General features: G+C 41.3%; 1 protein-coding gene across 1 annotated transcript in view; it reads right to left on the bottom strand.

Moving 5' to 3' along the window:
• Positions 1 to 19,222, bottom strand: part of PDPK1 (3-phosphoinositide dependent protein kinase 1) — a 61,832-nt gene that overhangs the window by 33,257 nt on the left and 9,353 nt on the right. The window contains exon 2 of the mRNA XM_080942270.1: positions 835 to 1,104. Within this exon, the coding sequence (XP_080798396.1) occupies positions 835 to 1,104 (270 nt within the window). The remainder of the gene's footprint in view (positions 1 to 834; positions 1,105 to 19,222) is intronic.

Below are 19,222 nucleotides of genomic sequence, written 5' to 3'. Positions count from 1 at the left end.
TGCCCTTTTCTGATGTGTCTGAAGACAGCTACAGTGTACTCACATGCATAAAATAAATTGTAAAATAAAAAAGGACAAGAAGAGAATAAAAACTGGCTTTTTAGGAACTCTCTGAAAGTTATGAGCCTCTGGAATTACCCTGGAGTGCCTATTTCAGAGTAGAGTTGGAACACAGAAATCTGCTTCATTGGAGAATGTTTTGAACTGTGAGTGACCCATGCCTGGGCCACTCTGCAGCAATACCCACCTGGCCTGGTAGTTAGAACAAAAAATCTGAAGGCCAACTCCCCAACAAATACTTACCTTCATAGTTTTAGGTGCTGAATCAAACAAACAAAAACAGGTCAAAAGGGGAAAAGGAGGGGCAGGGCACATGGGGTGGGGGTGGGGGGGTAATCTCATTTAATGTTACCTAATGTCTCCAAAGATATACTAACTCTGATACTAACTTTCAGTCTAAAGAACTTTTGGATTCCTATGGTCTGTCCATTAAGACAGGAAGATATAGAGCATAAATCAAAAAATGCTTTTGTTTATTTGTTTTTGAGACAGGCATTTAATATGTTGCCAAGTAGGCCTTGAAACTTCCCTGTTCAAACTCCTCTGCCTCAGCCACCTTAGTATAGGGAACCCCAGTATGGACCGAAAGAGACAAAATCTAGTTTAGCTATGCTTTCTTCAGGTGCACTCCCTCCAAGACTCTAGTGGCATTCATAGCAGGAAACAACCCACAGGGGAATAGGGAGAACAATGCCTAGTCGGGTGTTCTCAGTAGTCAATGATCCCAAGAGAACCCGTGCTCAACAAGCAACAGCAGCAGAGGCACATACTCACTGTCGAAAAAGAGCCTTCGCCAAGAATTTTCCCAAACTTGAAGTCTTCAGGGCGTTTCTTGCGAGGTTGTGGTGGCAGCTGGGCAGGGTGCTGCTGCAAGGGGTTGGTGCTTGGCCGGGCTTCAGCTGTGGTGCCGTCCATGGTGGATCCCTGCCTGCTACCACCACTAGAAATGCCAGGGGATGAGCTGGGCTCAGTCTGGGACCTCACCATTGATGGGGATGGGCAGGAACATAGCACCACACTGGACTGAATGGGCACAGCGTCATACTGCAGACACAGAGGAAAGAGGTAAGAGTCAAATAGCTCTATTGTCCTGAGCAGATGAACCAAGTACAAGCATTTTATGATACTGCTGAAGGCAGGCCAGTATATCTGACTCTGTGCGTCCACTGGAGCCAAAGCCCTTCACTCCCTCTCCCTTGCTCATATTTATTCTCACATCTCTCTTAGCACTACTCCAACCACTCCCCAAAGCCAGGCTAAGGAAAGCAGATATAATATTGTACATTTGTAATTCTGGAGAATGTTTACTTTATACAGACACCCAATGCTGGCAAGACTTATGCTAAAGCAAGAATACTTGTACAATTATGGCTAGCACCCAAAACTGGTGTTAAAATGTTTTTGGAAAGCAATTTGGCAACTATCAACAAAATGATTATAGAACTGTCAATGAGACAGAATATGAAATATGAGAAGAAACACAGAGTTGGAAGCATAAGCTAGGTGTGGTAGTGCACACCTGAAACCCTAGCGTGTAGAAAATCATGGCTTCTGAGCCAGCTTAGGCTACATAGCAAGATCCTAAATCAAAGAAGGAGTCAGGAAAGAGTCACTGAGAAAGGAAATACGTGTTCAGAGCTAAACTGGCAGTATGCAAACATGGTACCCACATCCATAAATGCTTTCTCTTCAGTTCTGCCTTTGGCATGTCCTCATAGTGGTGGCACTATCCTAACTATAATAACGAGGAAATATAGCTCAGTCAGTAAATTACTTGATTTGTAAGCATAGAATCTAAATCCAATTAAGACAAACAAAAAAATGTGGGCTTGGGCTAATTAATTTATGTAAACGTAGCAGTATGTCTGTGTATGATTTAATTAGGACAGACAAGGATGATTGCTTTCTAGATAAACAAAGACAGAAACACAGAACCATAAAGCAGCCAAGGCTCTGGAAACACAGTAGGACAGGTGTGCACACAGTAGCCAAGAGCGAGCAAAGGAAAGCTCAGTCACCTAGAAGAGTTAAAGAAGATGCTCATCTTGAGATTGCAAAATGTTTAACAAATCTAGACAGAACATCTTGTGACCTAAACATGATGAGTACGGAGGTGGAGAAGGGAGAGCAGATGTTAACACGGGAGGATGCCTTGCCTACCCACAGTGCAGTGTGTGCTCCTGAGAGCAGCCTCCCTGAAAGGCCAGGGTAGCAGCATCATACTCCTCGCTAAGCAGCTACCATCAGCAATCCTGTACCTGCTCTGTGGCAGGAGGAAAGAGCTTTTTCTTTCAGGGGGGTTTGTTGAATCCATCATCATGCCAAGCAAAGTGTAAAAATATGAAGGAGCTAACCAAACACATTACTAATGAAATATGATCACCTGACTATAATAAGGATCTAGGAATCTCAGCAGAAAATTAAGTTTTCACTTTCTTGTGTGCTGAACATTGTTCAAAGTCTCAGTGAAATCTTCATCGAATATAGAACTTAGAAAGTTGGATAAAAAGGAACACATCAATACTAGCCAAATATTTTCCACATACAAAACCTGTTAGACAAGGGACAAGGCTTAATGGGCAAAACCTTGAGCTGTTCAAGCCTGATTATATGACTTTAGATTCTTGGAAGCCAGGTTAAAAACATATATATATAACATTGTCTGTAATCTCAATATTTCTATAGCAAAATAGGAAGTAGAGACAGAATTCTCCAGAAACCCTTAGACCAGCTAGCCTTAAGTATGTAGCACAGCAGCCGACAATGAAACTGTCTCTACCAAGGTGAGAAATGACTACTGACACTTGAGGCTGCCCTCTTACCACCTCATGTATACCCATAGATGGCACAAAACACATAAACACTTACATGTGCTCGCACAAGCAGTAAAATATATGTATAAGGCAGAACTAATTGAATAAAAATAGTAGGCTCTATAGAAGAAAGTGATGAGGGTGAGGGTGACATTGGATACCTGGCATTGGATTACAGAATATTGCTTACATCACATTTTAATAGAACAACATCAAAAACCAAATTAAATAAACTTAAGCCTAATGGTTTCAGGGTTTGTGCTGGTAAAAAAGGAGGCAAGTGGTTTTCTGTGATGAACTCCCACAGGCTCAAGAAGCTAGACTTAGTCAGTTATAGTGATATATACCTCTAATCCCAGCACCTGGGGAAACAGAGACAAGTTTCTATGAGTCTGAGATCAGCCTGGTCTATATAGCAAATTCTAGACCAGCCAGGGCTACATGAGAGTCTGTCTCAAAAGGTCAGTGTGCACCAGGCAGTGGTGGCTCATGCCTTTAATCCCAGCACTTGGGAGGCGGAGGCGGCAGATCTCTGTGAGAACAGCCTAGTCTACAGTGAGTTCCAGGACACCAAAAGCTACACAGAGAAACCCTGTGTAGCAAAAGAGCAAAAAAGCAAAGTCACTGTGGTATGGAAAATTTCAGACACAAACTTTTGGTGTTATTTTGAAATTGGATTTTATGTAGGCCAGGGTGGTTTGAACTCCTGATCCCACTGCGGGTTATAGATATGAACCACCACTTAGCCAAGACACAATTCATTCTCATTCTCATTCTCCCCCCCCCCACCTCTACCTCTCTCTCTCTCTACCTCTCCTCTCTATTTCTCCTCTCCTCTCTATTTCTCCTCTCCTCTCTCTACCTCTCCTCCCTCTACCTCTTCTCTCCCTTCCCTCATCCTTCTACTTCCCCCTCCCTCTTGGGAAGACAGTGTGTGTAGCCCTAGCTGCCTTAGAACTCTCTATATAGACCAAGCTGGCATCAAATTCAGAAATCCACCTGTCTATGCTTCCTAAATGCTCAGATTAAAGCTGTGCACCATCACACCTAACTCAAAATATAAAATCTTAAGAAATAGGTTGTGACAAGCTGACTCAGGATCTTGAAGACCTAACTACACACCAACATACTTCTTGAACCAACAAATCCAGGAAAGAAGCCAAATAAGCTTCTTGAGACCAAACCCAGGGCCTCACACATGCTAGGCATGCACTTTACCACTGAGTTGCACCCCAATCCACATGATAGCCCCAATAGGGGGCAACACTGTCCCTTCATAGTCGTTGGGACCCAAGCTCTACAAGGTGCTAAGCGTCATTCAAAAACAAGAGGAGTTTCAAAGGCCTGCCACAATGACTGCACAAAGGCTGCAGGCATTCTTCTGGAAAGAAGACAAGAGGTCACAGAAGAAATAGGCCTGATGGTCCCCCATTAAACTGGTTGTTTCGGAATAGAAGACCTTGATATCAAACACCCTTTGGGGAATACAAACAATAAATTCTTATACCACCCTCAGGAACATTTACTAAGAAATGCTATCTTCAGCTCATGCTTTCTGACTGCCCACTGGAAGACAAACCACTGGAAGCTGATACATGGGTCTATGGTTTTTAAGCATGTGCCTCGAGAACCTTTTTTTTTTTTTTACCATCTGTTTTCCATGATTACAATAAAAGCCTTTAGAATAGAAGCTCAGAGAAGAGCATTATGTTCCAAGATGAGTCTGTACCTGAACTGGGTTCTACTGACCCCCTTGTCCAAGCATCTGCCTAAAAGAGTGGTTCTTATGGCAGCTGCTGGCCAGAGTAGGGCTCACTAGAAAACACAGGGCTCATTTGACAGATCACAACCTACCCCAGCAGACTCCAAACACCAGGCAGAGTAGACTCAGAAAAAGGCAGAACATTACTGGGCACAAACCCTGCCAACTTCTTTTGCAACACCCATCCACACGAGACAGAAAGTGCCACAGAAAATACCCAGTTTACCTAAGCACGTATATGAGAGGTTAGGAGGTGCATGAGAGCTAAGATCTGAAGAACAGGAAATGTGCATTTGTTACTACTGGTAGTGTTTATTAGGGGGAGTGTCAAGAGTGAAACTTAGATCCCCCACTTTGAACTTTTCAATGGAATTTTATTTTAGGCTTGAATAATACTGCCAGGCATCTTAAAGGAAAGGAATCAACATTAAGTGTCTTGTAATCACAACTAAGAAATATTTGGGTTGAAATCCTTCTTATGATAGGCTCTGAGAAGTATATAGACTATAAGTAGGCTCAGGCAGACTCCTTTTCTTTAGGTTTTTGACTTGTCTCATTTGTATTCTGCAGTGACTTGCTGTACCATAAAACAAAAAACAGGGTGTTTTTAATGGCAGCTAGATACAAATTCTTAGGTGTTTCTTTCTTTGCAGTTTTGTGCTAACAGTTCACTTCATCAGTAATAAATACAATCTTACATCAGAGAAATACTAAGCATAATTTCAGAGAAAGTAAAATGCCACAAAGACTGGCATTTGGAAACAGCACTGTCAAGCAGAGGTCCAGCCAAATTTATGCCAAGAGGCCAAGAGAAGCTGGACCAGAAAGTAAAGAATGGTACCTAGGTAGTAGCACTTTCTCAGGCACAAGCCTGGGTGTCCTGCTGAATAAATTGCTGGAGGTGAGGAGGAGATGACAAACCAGCTGCTTGGATAGCTCCTGTCTGGACATTTGGGCTTCTGGTATCTTTGCCAAGTATGTTTCATCCTTTGTGGTACCACCTCAGCCTGAGTTAGTGAACCAATGCTTTTCCTCTCTGCATCTGGCATCCCTATCCCTGAGGCGTGTACTTTTTCTACTCTGAGGGGTGGCTACACAGTTTCAAGCTCCCGAGGAGACCAGAGTAGGTTCTTACAGGATCTGTTCTTAGTCTATCTTTGTTGCAAGGGTGTCTGCCCTCTTCTTTCTAGACTGTTTAATGAGGTCACTGCCTCTGTCCCCTGACTGCCATTACTACTTTCTTCCATATGTGAGAATACCAAATCTAGTCCTTAACAGGTTTTACCCTACTTGAGAGCCTCTGGGAAAGAGTATTTGCCAGAATTTCTCAGATAGAACTTGTGCTGTTAGTAGCATAGGTTCTTCTTGAAGGACTGACCTTTAGATGTGGTCCTGCACCTGACAGCCCTTACGATGGGCTGCTTATTCAGAGGACCTTGGTTCAATTTGATAGTTTACAACAGTTTATACCTTCAGTTCCAAGGGATCTGACACTCTCTTCTGGCCTCCACATGGTATACAGACATATGCAGAAAAACCATCCATATACATAAAATGATCATTTTAAAATTGTTTTTATGTATATGGATTGCTTGCATATGTGCTTATGTACCACAAGCATGCAGTGCCATGGAGATCAGAACAAGGTGTCAGATCCCCTAGTACTGGAATTACAGACTGTGTGCTGTGAGCAAAGACGTGGGCTCAAAGAACAAAATCTAGGTCCTCTGGAAGAGCAGCCAATGAGCCTCTTAACCACTGAGCCATCTCTCCAGCTGCTGATTTCTTTAAATTTTTATTTATTTATGTATTTATTTTAAGTTTAAAGCTACGTAGGAGAAAAGAGTCAGGCAAGGCATATTTCTGTGTGAGTTCAAGGCCAGCCTGGTCTACACAGCAATTTCCAAGCCAGTCAGGGAGACATAGTAAAACATAAAACAATGCCTCAAAGATAGATAAATAGATTAATAGATAGATAGATAGATAGATAGATAGATAGATAGATAGATAGATAGATAGATAGATAGAGATCCTCAAAAGTAAAAATAAGCTTTTCTTTGTACTTAGCACTTCAGTACAAAACAACACAAACTAGATGTCTCTGCTACTGACACATGTCTAAAACCATCAGCATGTCATGGGCAAGTACAAAATGCTCTAAATCCTGAGCTAATCCAACCTGGCATCAGTTTTATAGACAAGAATAGGAGGCTCAGGCAAGTACATATTAATGAAATGCAGAATTACAATAGCTGGCCCTAGAAGAACAGAGAAATGGCACTCTGCTTGGAAGCACACCACAGTGCAGCACCTTTAGTAAATACCACCATCTACTTCTAACATAAGAACCCCAGGATTCTGCTGCCTTCCCCCTTGGGCACACCTCTCATAGAAGGCACTGCATTGTTTACACAGCTCACAGCATATCACAGCCCCAGAAAACTTAAGAACCAGGATCTTTAGCATACCCTGCTACAAACAGCACAGAGCAAAGAGTGACTTCTCCAAGCATGCCACATTCCCCCAGGCTCTTATGACTTCACAAACAAATATTCATTCATTTTGTACATCAGTTTCTCCAAGAATGTAAATTAAGGCTCCTGGGGCCAGACAGGCATGTTCTCTTTGTTTAGAGCCACCCAGTCTTAGTTCGGTGGCCACCCAAGAGAGTTCAGGAAGAACCAGGGTAGACCTGGCTACTATGAGGCTAGACCATTTTTGGGCAAAATGTTTGGACAAAGTAAAAGGAACCCAAGAAGGGTGAAGTTGCTCTTTTAAAAAGTTTTACTTCATTCTAAAGTTTGAAATCTAACAAGCAGTCTCTACATATCAAAAAGAAAACCATTTTGAAATCAACACCAAAGTGGTAGTGATAAATGGACACTAGGTTTCTGAAGTAATGACAGCAGCTAACGGCCTCACATCCTGCTTCCTAGCACAAACACATGTAAGACTGCAGAGTCTAGTGCAATACTCTAATTTCAACCACCAAAGACCCAAAACACTTTAAAACAACTCCGCCTGCTAAGTGCCTGGTGTCTGTTCTGTATTGCTGCAGCACTTTGATAGAACAACAAACAAAAGACAAAACAAACAAAGAAAAAAAACACATCACCAACAAAGAAGCTACACAGAATGACAGTACTATTTCAATGGGAACAGTACCTTTTCAATCAAAAAATGTCTTATTAGGGAATAGAGATATGGTTCGACAGTTAAAAGAGTACTTATTGGGGCTGGAGAGATAGATGGTTCAGAGGCTAAGAGCACTCTGACTGCTCTTCCAGAGGTCCTGAGTTCAATTCCCAGCAACCACATGGTGGCTCACAACCATCTGTAACGAGATCTGATGCCCGCTTCTGGTGTGTCTGAAGGCAGCGACAGTGTACTCATGTGCATTAAAAAAAAAAAAAAAAAAAAAAAAAAAAAAAAAGAGTGCTTATTGCTCTTGCAGAGGACCTGGGATTTGGTTCATACCCATCTGTAACTCCAGTACCAAGCAATCCAATGCCTTCATCTAAAATCCATTTGCACCAGATATGCATGTAGTGTGCATACATACCATGCAGGAAAAACACTAAACACTTTTTTTTTTAAAATAACAGATGCTCTTACTAGGATGGTGACATCTGACCATATAATCAAAAATGCAAAGGCTCAAAGCTCTCTGTCTTCTCACAAAGGACCTGCCAGTGTAAAGGCTTGGAAGGCAGCTCTCAGCTTAGCAGTCTAGGCATGGTTACTACCATAGGCACTCCAGAGTCCCTGGGTACTAGACAGGGACCTCAACACCCTAAGATCCCTTCTGGGGTAAGCATCCTCTAGAATCCTAAAGAGGTAACAATGAGACTCATCACCATAAGAACCCAAGCACATCCTGATACCAGTCTAACTACTATCGAGGCCCACATGTTCATGCACCAATCCTGGGCTCCTGATGAGCCCAGGCCAATCATCTACTGGCAACCTAATGCTTTCCTGGAAATCTGCTATTTCTTCCTATCTTAGCTACAGTGCACCAGCCAAATTCCTCTCATGGCCTCTCCTTGGTGATGTTTACAAGGTCAATATGGTTGTACCTCCCCTCAATTCATCATAATATGCAACCATCACTATGGTTTAATGACTGACTTTACTTCTGTAGTAAAGGGTAATGATAGTTGTAATGTCACATTTTAAAGTACCAGCTACAAAATGGAATGCCTGAGAAAAAAGCCCTCAAGTGTAAAGTCTACACGTTTATTGTACTACAGCTGTTATTAGAAAGAGCATTATCTTATATCATTTTTAGGTGGGTAATTAAGCTTCATACATAGCTCTCTCAGACTGTTACCACACTCTATATGCCCAGAGGGCCATATGCCAAGGGGACCCTGCTGTCTCTTCTAACCCGTTTCTTGAAGAGGCCCCACAGCCAGAGAGCCTGGCTAATTTGGGTATGGAGGTGAGTCATACCCTTGAGGTACAACTCCATCAACTTTGCTGCTGATATAAAAACCCAAAACTATGGTAAACTAATGTTTCTGGTTACTCAACAGATTCTGAAATTTAAGCTTCTGGAGAAATCTAAAGCAACAAAGAGCCAGTTTATTTCTCTTCTCTCTGGAAGTCAGAATACCTCATTTACCAAAGCGAGGTGTACTGGCACACATATGCCCCCAAGCACTTAACAGTAAGTATCACTAGCAGTTTGAGCAAATCAGCCTGAGAAAAATTACATTTCAAAGACAAACAATAAAAAAAAAATCTCTGACTAATCTCAGCATTCCAGAGGCAGGGAAAGATGAACCAGGGGCTAGCCTAGTCTATGGAAAGGGTTCCAGGCCAGCCAAGGCTTTACAACAAGATCTTGTCAAAAGCAAACAAACAAAAAACACCTCTGCCTCAAGGCTAGAGAGATGGCTCAGCAGTTAAGATTACTAGCTGCTTGCTCTTCCAGAGGATCCTAGTTTGATCCCCTGCTTCCATATTGTGGCTCTCAAAGACCTCTAACCCCAGTTCTAGGATATCCAACAGATATACACATAGTGTGCATATATGCATGCAGAGAAAATATTTATACATATAAAAATAAATAAACCTATGCCTGTCCTACCTTGTTATTTCCAGAACCACATCCTCAGCCAAGTGGTGGTTGTGCATGCCTTTAATCCCAGCACTAAGGAGACAGAGGCAAGTGAAATCTCTGTGACTTTGAGGCTAGCCTGGTCTACAGAGTGAGTTCCAAGACAGCCAGAGCTACAGAGAAACCCTATTGTAAAAAGCAAAAGAAACAAAAACAAACCACATTCTCTCCCTATATTCACAGACTAGCCACTAGCCTTTCCAACATATATCTATACCCAATTCGTAGTCACTCACTTTTGCAATTAAGAATGGAAGCTTCATCTAGGCATGTTGGCACATACATTTAATCCCAGCAATTAGGAAGCAGAGGCAGGCGGATCTCTGAGGTGTAGACCAGAAAATACACTATGATACAAATATGAAGGCACAAGAAAACAATGACTGGTGGTTTTTCTCTGCCTTCTCTAAGTCACACATCAGGTATCTTGAGTCTTCTAGAGCTAGACTGTAGCTTCACTAACTCCCCGAGACTAATTTCTAGGTACATAGAGGCTAATTTTTGCTAAATGTAGAACCATACATTTTTTTAAGGATTTATTTATTTAATGTATATGAGTACAGTGTAGCTGTCCTCAGACACACCAGAAGAGGATATCAGATCCCATTACAGATGGTTGTGAGCCACCATGTGGTTGCTGGGATTTGAACTCAGGACCTCTGGAAGAGCAGTCAGTGCTCTTAACCACAGAGCCATCTCTCCAGCCCAGAACCATACATTTTTAAAGCACCTCATAGTCCCTAAATATCTGGTAGCAAGTTAACCTTGCATGGGGCAGACTGGTCTACCCAAGGATAGAGGCTTGGGTAGTGATGTTCCTGAACAAGATGGTTCTTAGTTATTTAAAAAAAAAAAAAAAAAGATCAGGTGAGGACAGTCCTGTTGAGGACTACTCCCCTAGCATAGCTGTAGCCATTTTGTTTCAAGCCTGTCAGCTACTTCATATTGTTGCAGTAATATGTGTGCCAGTCACTGACACATAAAAATAACTCAACTCAGAATAGGGTCATGCTGACCACATACCCTGTTACATACTGAGGTTCATTAATCTTAAGAAATTTCACTGCTATAAGCTTCACATAGGACCCATCAAATTAAAGGTCAATATGAACTGTTATGTCTAAAATGGCTTGAGTCAGGGCTGGCCACTGGGCAGCACTTCCTGCACCTATATACGAGCTCTTTGTGGTTTTATGGCTTTGGCCTTTATAAACTGGCCCTGTGAAATGTCTAGATGGAAGCTTTCAATGACTGCCCTATTTGGTCAGTCTTTAGGTGTGTGTTCAATAAATCATCTCTGACTGAGATTGGTGTTTGTGGGGCAACTCGTGGACCCCCAACAAATCCCAGCACTCAGGAGGCAAAGGCAGGTAGATCTCTGAGTTCAAGACCATCCTGGTCTAATACAAAGTTCCAGTCAAGCCAACAGTTACACAGTAAAGCCCTTTTTCAAAAGAAGGAAAGAAAGTACATCAATTATACAGCCAATCTAAGAATTTTTTTTTTTTAATTCATGTGCAACTTTAGGAGAAAGTAAGACAAAACACCATCCGGTACACAACAATTTACCAATGAGTTAAAAGCAATGATTTCTGATAAAAGGACAGACTGCTACTCTTAACCTAGACAACATCTCTTAACCTTAAAAGACAAAGAGTGTTCTGGAGCAGCAGGAACATCAACTAGAACAGGCTCTAGAAAGAAGATGTGGGCAGAAGGTCTTGGTGGGGAACAGACATGAGTTTCTGAAGAACCTTATTAATGAGACAACATGAGGTCCCCAAAGCCTTTTGGACTTCCAGTTCATTCATTCATTCGTTTGTTCGTTAATTTCTTTTGGAATGAGTAATTTAACACTAAGGTTATTTGCTAAAGAACAGATAATTGAACTAGTACCTTCAGAATGCAGATTTGTGTACAGAACAGGAAGAAACCTTCAGAATGCAGATTTGTGTACAGAACAGGAAGAAATCAGCAACTATGATAATTGTTTTAGAAATAGCATGTTAGGGTTGAAGAGATGGCTCAATGGTTAAGAGCACCAACTGCTCTTCCAGAGGTCCTGAGTTCAATTCCCAGCAACCACATGGTGGCTCACAGTCATCTGTACTGGGATCTGATGTGCTGTACTGGTGTGGCTGAATACAGCGATAGTAAATAAATCTTAAAAAAATAAAATAAATAGCAAGATAATCCAACCTATGGACTTAAAATTCCATTTCCAGGCCTGGAGAAATCAGTGATTAAGAGCACTTACTCTTGCACAGAACCCACATTCAGTTCCCAATATGGACATGGTGGCTCATAATTATCTGTTACATCAGTTCCAGGGAATCCAAAACCCTCTTCTGGCCTCTGTAGGCACCAGGCATACATGTGGTACACATACACACATGGTGACAGTCATACACATAAAATAAACTTTTACAAAAATTACATTTTATTGCCAAAACCTTGGGTAAAATTTAGAACAAATATCTATTTAGAAGCTTTTCTAAGTGCAAACCAGAAAACAGTAATAATAGGTTCTTGCTTTTGCTTTGCTAAAATTAAAACATTAAAGTTGAAAACCAAGAATAATTGTGTTTCTAATCTGAAATCATATTATACACTACTTAAACATGAATCTTTCCTTAAGAATTAAATTCATTCAACAAATGTTTTTTCTCAAAATCTAGTCTAAGAATCAGAATGTTTCAGGGCTTGCAGGCAGAGTACTTCCCTTCCAGAATAGAACTCTGTCTCTGGCACTTTGTAATCAGCCTCCAGCTTTAGCCCCAGCTCCTTACTAGAGCAACTTTGGCCTCCAGGACTCCAAGTCAAATGCTTAGATGAACTCATATTAATATTTGTTATGCAGAAAGAACCTTCCTCCAGGGGCTTCAAAGTGTGTGGGGGGGTGAGAGAAAACACACACACACACACACACAGAGAGAGAGAGAGAGAGAGAAAGAGAGAGAGAGAGAGAGAGAGAGAGAGAGAGAGAGAGAGAGGCGTGCAATCCCCTAGTGTTCTAGTGTTCCAGCTTTATTCAACCATAGCCCTCCAAGACAGTCTATGATCTGGCAAGCTAAGGTCTCTCATCTCCTCCAGACATGTCACTGCTATAGAAGAAGTTAGACTGACTATTCACTCACATTCACTCACTGTGCCCTCCCCCCTCCTACTATCCTACAAGTCTATCTCAGAAGGCATGGCTTATCCATTACCATCAACAGCATCTCTCCAAGCAAGGGCCAAGGGAGCTAAACAAGGTCCAAGGGAGCTAAACATGGCCTGTCAGAAAGTTCCAGAGCCCTAAAGATACTGTTTACCCAGTATTTCCCATGTATGAATGTACAACCATAGTAATGTGACTATTATATTTGAAATACTCTAAAAGGAAAATGCTGGATTAAGTCAAACTTTTGTTTTTACTTAGAAGTTATTCTGTGGTTGAAATAGAGTAATAATAAAACTAGTCCCCAAAATACTATTCAACCAAGTGAGTAAAGGCCACTGGACAGGAATCCCCTTCAGCAGAATCAAGAGCTCAGTTTTTAGCCCTACCATCTTCCTACTGGGCTCCTCTTTATAGCTATACATTCTGGATAAAGAGTTTCTTACTGATGAAATCAATAATGACCAAGCAAAACAGTCTTTTCGTCACTATGCATGGCTAAGTCCAGAGGAGAATTTCAAAACATTCTCAACATGTATAGGAACATCTGTAGCTCTTTCTATACAAGCATGGCACTCACACCTCTACCAATTTAGAATTTTTGTTACCAGAAACAGGAAGAAAAGGACCGCCTGGAATCCCACATTCTTAAAGCTAATTCTGGAGTACCTAACCACAGGTTCCAACAGGCCAGAAAATCCTCTGGCCCTCTGCCTGTCAGCCACTGTTGGTGAAGACCCCAATTATCAGTATCCAGAAGATAACGTCATCCTTTCCTCAAAGTCCTCCCCATTACTTGCAATGCTGTTCTATCTTATCTTCTTATCCACCCTACCTCTGTGTGTGTTGTGTGTACATGTGTATGCATGTGGAGAAGACATGTGTGCCAGGGGCTGTCATCCAGTGTCTTCCTCAATCACTTTTCAACAGCATTTTTGAAACTTTTTCTCTAAACCTGGAGGTCAACAACTGGCTGGGCTGGCTGACCAAACAAGCTACAGGGTCCATCTCCAACCTCCCAGCAGCACTGGTGTCACAGATGATTACCTGGTGTTTTACATGGGTGCAAGGGACTAGAACTATAAAGTCCTCATGGTAAAGTGGCAGGTACTTTCTGACTGTGCTATCATCCCAACCCCTAATTTCTACCTCCCTACCATCTACTGATGCTGTATGCAAAGGAGACTGTAGTCCAACGGTTTTCAACCTGTGAGTCATAAGCCTTTTGAGGGTCAAATGACCCTTTCCCAGGGGTGGAATATCAGATATTCTGCATATCAAATATTTACATTACAATTTATAACTAGCAAAATGACATAGCAATAGAAATTATTTTATGGTTGGGGTCACCACAACATAAGCACATGAAAGGGTCACAGCAGTAGGAAGGTTGAGAAACAATGCTGTAGAATGGGGAAAAACAAACCAAAGCCCTGAATTTTCTGACACTCTTGTCTTCCAAATTCTGTACCTGAAAAAATTCCAGTCTTAGTTCAAAACTACAAAAAGGCTGACACAGTGAAGTGTGCCTGTAATTCCAGCTACTGAAAAGTTGAGGCAGCACCACTGTGAGTTTAAGCCAACATGGAAAAATAGAAAGATCAGATCCGAAAACAAACATTTAAGTTGGACATGGTGTTACCTGAACTCAGAAGCTGAGGAAGGAGGGTCTTATGATCACAACCAGCTTAGACTACAATAGTGAGTCTAAGTTAACCTGCTCTACTTAGCAAAATTGTCTTTAGAAATATATATTTTTTTTTAAATTAAAAGCCTCAAACAGCCCTCACATTTGTATGTGACTCAAGGCAAAGGTCATACAATAAATGGTACTTTAGTTCTATCTGAAAACAAATTTGAGGTTTCAAAGTTAACCACAAATATCACAAAAGCCAAGATATAGACTTGAGACCACTGAGAAAGCAACAAAAGTTGAAGTGTGCAGAAGTATGAAACAAAGTACCATCTCCAAATGCAGCTGGAGACAAGGATCTGGCCCTGATTTAAAAAAAAAAAAAAAAAAAAGTCTCAGGCTAGTGAGTGGGTCAGCAGGTAAAGGCACTTTATTTAACTTTTCCCTTCAATTGACTTCAATTCTTGGGACATATCTGGTAAAAGAAATGACTCCCAGAAGTTGTTCTCTGACCTTACACATGTACTGTGGCACACACATGTCTACACCCACATAAAGTAAAATAAATAAATAAGTGACTTATTACAAGAGTAACCTTGATCTGTTGTTGTTGTGGCTGTTTTGTTTGTTTTAAATAAGGTCTCTCTCCATAACCCTGACTGCCCTGGAACTCACTATGGAGACCAAACTGGCCTCAAAGTCAAGACCTGCCTCGGCCTCTGGAGTGCTGGGATCTAAAAGTGTGAGCCACCATGCCCAACTTAAAATGCTTTTTTAAAGAGAAACCAATCCTATCAAGAGGACTATTCCAACATTAAGATCCTAGTGGTGTTTAAGCCTGTAGATAGTGACTGTCTGGAGTCTGTATTACAAGCCAGCTCTAACCTCCACCAGTCAGGCCCTACAAATCCCCAGTGTCTTCCATCTAAATTTGACTGGATAAACAGGAAAGTCACTTACAAAATTAAAAAAAAATCTACATTAAATAACACTTACTGAAAGCATCATGGACCACAGGTTTAATTTTAGTAAAGAACAATGAACTTCATCTAACTGATCATGACTGGTGAGTCATGCAGATTATCATGAACTACAACAGGATGCAGGAGGCATCTCAATTCCATAGGGTTCCACTGCATAAAAACATCAATGGGGACTGGAAAGCTGGCTCAGCATTAACAGCATTGGTTGTTCTGCTCTCCTAGAGGTCCTGAGTTCAGCTCCAAACAACCACACGGTGACTTACGACCATCTACAGTGAAACTGATGCCCTCTTCTGGCATCTGAAGGTATGTCTGCAGGCATATAAACAGACAAAGTACTCATATAAACAAACAAATAAACCTTTAAAAAACAAAGAAAACATCAGACAAATCTAAAATATGGGATATCCTACAAAATATTTAACCAGTATTCTCCTCCACAAATAAAAAATCATGAAAAATAGAAAAGTCACAGGATCACAGGGATGGAAGAAGCATTGATAGCTAAGTGCAACAATGATAATCTGTGACAGAAAACAACATTCTAGGGAAAAGTACAGAAATCCCAAATATGTCTTAAGTTCCTCCAGTAGTGCTGTCCAATATGCTAACATTCTGATTTTGAAAGGTATGTACACTAGGCAAGCTGAGTCAGGTGTTTATTGTAACTCTATATTTCAAAATAAAGCTTATTCATTTAGTTTTTGAGGCAGGGTCTCTCTGTGCCCTAGAAATGACCAGCTGTGCTTGAACCTACAGAGATCTATCGCTGTCTCCCTGTTGGGATTAAAGACATGAACCCTGATGCTCAGCCCTACTTACAATTTTTATTTTTGTGGAATGAAGGTGGAGGGGCCACAAAATACATGTAGAGCTCAAAGGACAACTTGGTGGAATCCGTTCTCTCTTTCCACCTTTACATGTTCAAAGAATCAAACACACATGTACAAAATAAATGTAATTTAAAACTAAAATAATGATGACTTTTGTGTGGTAACTATCACAATAGCTTTGCATAAACTTGTAGAAGTTGTAAAAACTTTGGGTCAATATTCAGCAACTAGTTTTATTTATAGGACCACTGAAAGAAAATAATCTGAAATAGAGTTTAGTATAAGTTTTTTTTTTTTTTTTTTTTTTTTTTAGGGGGGTGAGGACGGTATCTATGTAGCTCAGGCTAGACTCCAACTCATTATCCTCCTACCTCCAAAGTAGTGGGATTAAAGGCATGCAGCACTATACAAGGCTTAGCATGAATTTTTTCTCACTTTATATTTTATGTTATATGTATGGGTAATTTGGCTTGCATATATATGCCTGTGCTGAAAACTGAACCAAGGTCCTTCAGAAAAGTACTAAACTGCTAAACCATCTATTTTGCTCCAGTTGGTTTTTGTTTTGTTTGTTTTGGTTTTTTGAGACAAGGTTTCTCTTGTGTAACAGCCCTGGATGTCCTGGAACTCATTTTGTAGATAGACCAGAGTGGCCTCGAACTCAGACTCCTGCCTCTGACTCCCTGCATGCAGGCTAGGACTAAAGGCGTGTACTACCATGCTTGGCATGAATTTCTTAACATTACCAACTTCTTGGACTTGAATCTACAAATAAACCCAGTCCCTATGCAAACAAGCTAAGTAACAAGTAAGGACTGCCTGGCCTTTCCTAGCCTGTATACAACAGTCCTTACAACTAGCAACTTCCTACCTTCTTGACCAGTCTCTGTTTATGGCAAACCAGATTGCCCTTATCTCTCTTCCTTGAACAGTCCCTGTCTACCCACCAGGGCGACCTTAAGAACTGGGTCTTTCCAGCAGACCCCTCTAGAGCAGCTCCAAGAAGGCTGAATCTTTCTGGCAGAGCACCATTCTTGCCAGTCATAAACCACCTAAAATGCCAGACTGTTGACCTTTTCCTTCAGGCCATGAGGCAGTCAGTGGTTAGCTGGCTTCACGGGAAACAAACATCATACAAGCGGTCTCCTAACAGAAATGTTTCTCACCCAAGAGTTTTTTCAGGCCAGGAGCATGAAGTCCATTTTGTTTATGACCACTTCTTTAAAACTATCCACCAGGCACCTCCTTTACCCCTCTGATCCAGACAGAGTATTCAGTGCCAATAGCATCTGTGCCAAAAGCATCTGCCTTCAAACAAAAAAACAGCACCACTTGAGGCAAACAAGCTAGCTTTCTTTCTTTCTAAACTAAGAATAAAGGGAATCCATATAAATAAAATCTAATTAGACACACATTTTTAAATTGTGTATCTGATAATAAACAGCTATGTACATACATACCATCAGTAAAGACTATAATATGGACCAATAAAAAATTAAAAATGTCAAACTGTACCAAGAAAAAAATTAGTTGATTTAAAAAAAAAAATGCAGCAAATGTTGTGTATTTCTGCAACTGTGCACAAAAGAAGCAATACATATTTTTCTCTCTGGGTTCAGAATAAGTCACAGTCCATTTGGAGGAGATATAGGATGGCTAAGTGCCCACACTCCACAGAGGAAGTCAGAAAACAGTAGTCAGGTCAGGAATGAATAGGTATCGTGCTTCTAAGATTCCAACTTCCCTACAATCTGGCTGCTGTGGCTCTGCAGAGCATCCTTAGAAAAAGCTGAACAAGCAATTCTCCCAAAGTGGTTCTGCTCCCATCAGTATCCAAAAGAAAAGTCCATGTGATGGTACTGCACAGCAACCAGTGTTGACATGTCAACTGTCTTCTCGCTGCACATCATGCATGGGCACACAGCATAGGCACCAACAAAAGTGACCTGCTCAGAAGTAAGTGCTAGGGACATGACCACACGACCACCAACAATACAAGGACTGGGAATGTAACTGTGGTTCTGTAGGTGACTGCCCCAATTCATAGAGCATCTACTCTTGCTACCACAAAACTCGTCATGGCAATTATAGTCAAGCCCAGCCCAGGGAAGAGATTTTTTTTTTTTTTGAACCTTGCCCAAAGTGGCAGAGACCAGAGCAAGCCTTATAGTACTAAGGAAGGTAGTAGTTATAGTACTAAGGCTTCAGGAATACACAGTAAACCAGTCCTAAGGATCTTATGGGAAGTGGCCTTTCCATGGAAGTACAGAGATTGGGCTGGCATCTCTGAGGCTCTTCTACAGGAACTGAGAATGCAGTTGTGTGAGGACAGTGATCCAGCTACACCTCAACAACTAAGACAACAGCTTCAGCCCACAATACTGGTGCTCAGTACTAAATTCAGCTAATCTAAGATTTTACCTAACATCTGATGGCCATAACTTCTTAGGCAGGACTTTAGTGTACAAAGTAAGCAATAGCTTTGAAATACCACTTTTCAAGGGTTAAGTAGTTCCTGAGGAATGGAGGAAAACAAAGCCAAAAACAAGTCACAACAATTAAGATGACACAGAAGTAATAAAACTATCATGTCATCTAGAGGCTCAGAATTTAGTTACCAGATATAGCTCTCTTGGCTGTGGCTCTACATGTCCAGGCCACTCTTGCTTTGAGGAGGGAAACTACAGAGACTGCTGTGAGCATTGAGCATGTCCATTATACAAGCTACATGGGGACAAAGTTTGGACTGATGTTTTAGGCAAAAAATACAGCCCTCTCAGTCTGAGAGTTGGACTGTCAAGCACTGTCCACCAAGGGCATACACCCTAATATCACTGCAGTCAAAGTTTGGCT

Source organism: Micromys minutus (assembly GCF_963924665.1).
Source record: "Micromys minutus genome assembly, chromosome: 31".
Lineage (NCBI taxonomy): Eukaryota > Metazoa > Chordata > Mammalia > Rodentia > Muridae > Micromys > Micromys minutus.
This window is presented reverse-complemented; position numbering and strand designations above follow the sequence as displayed.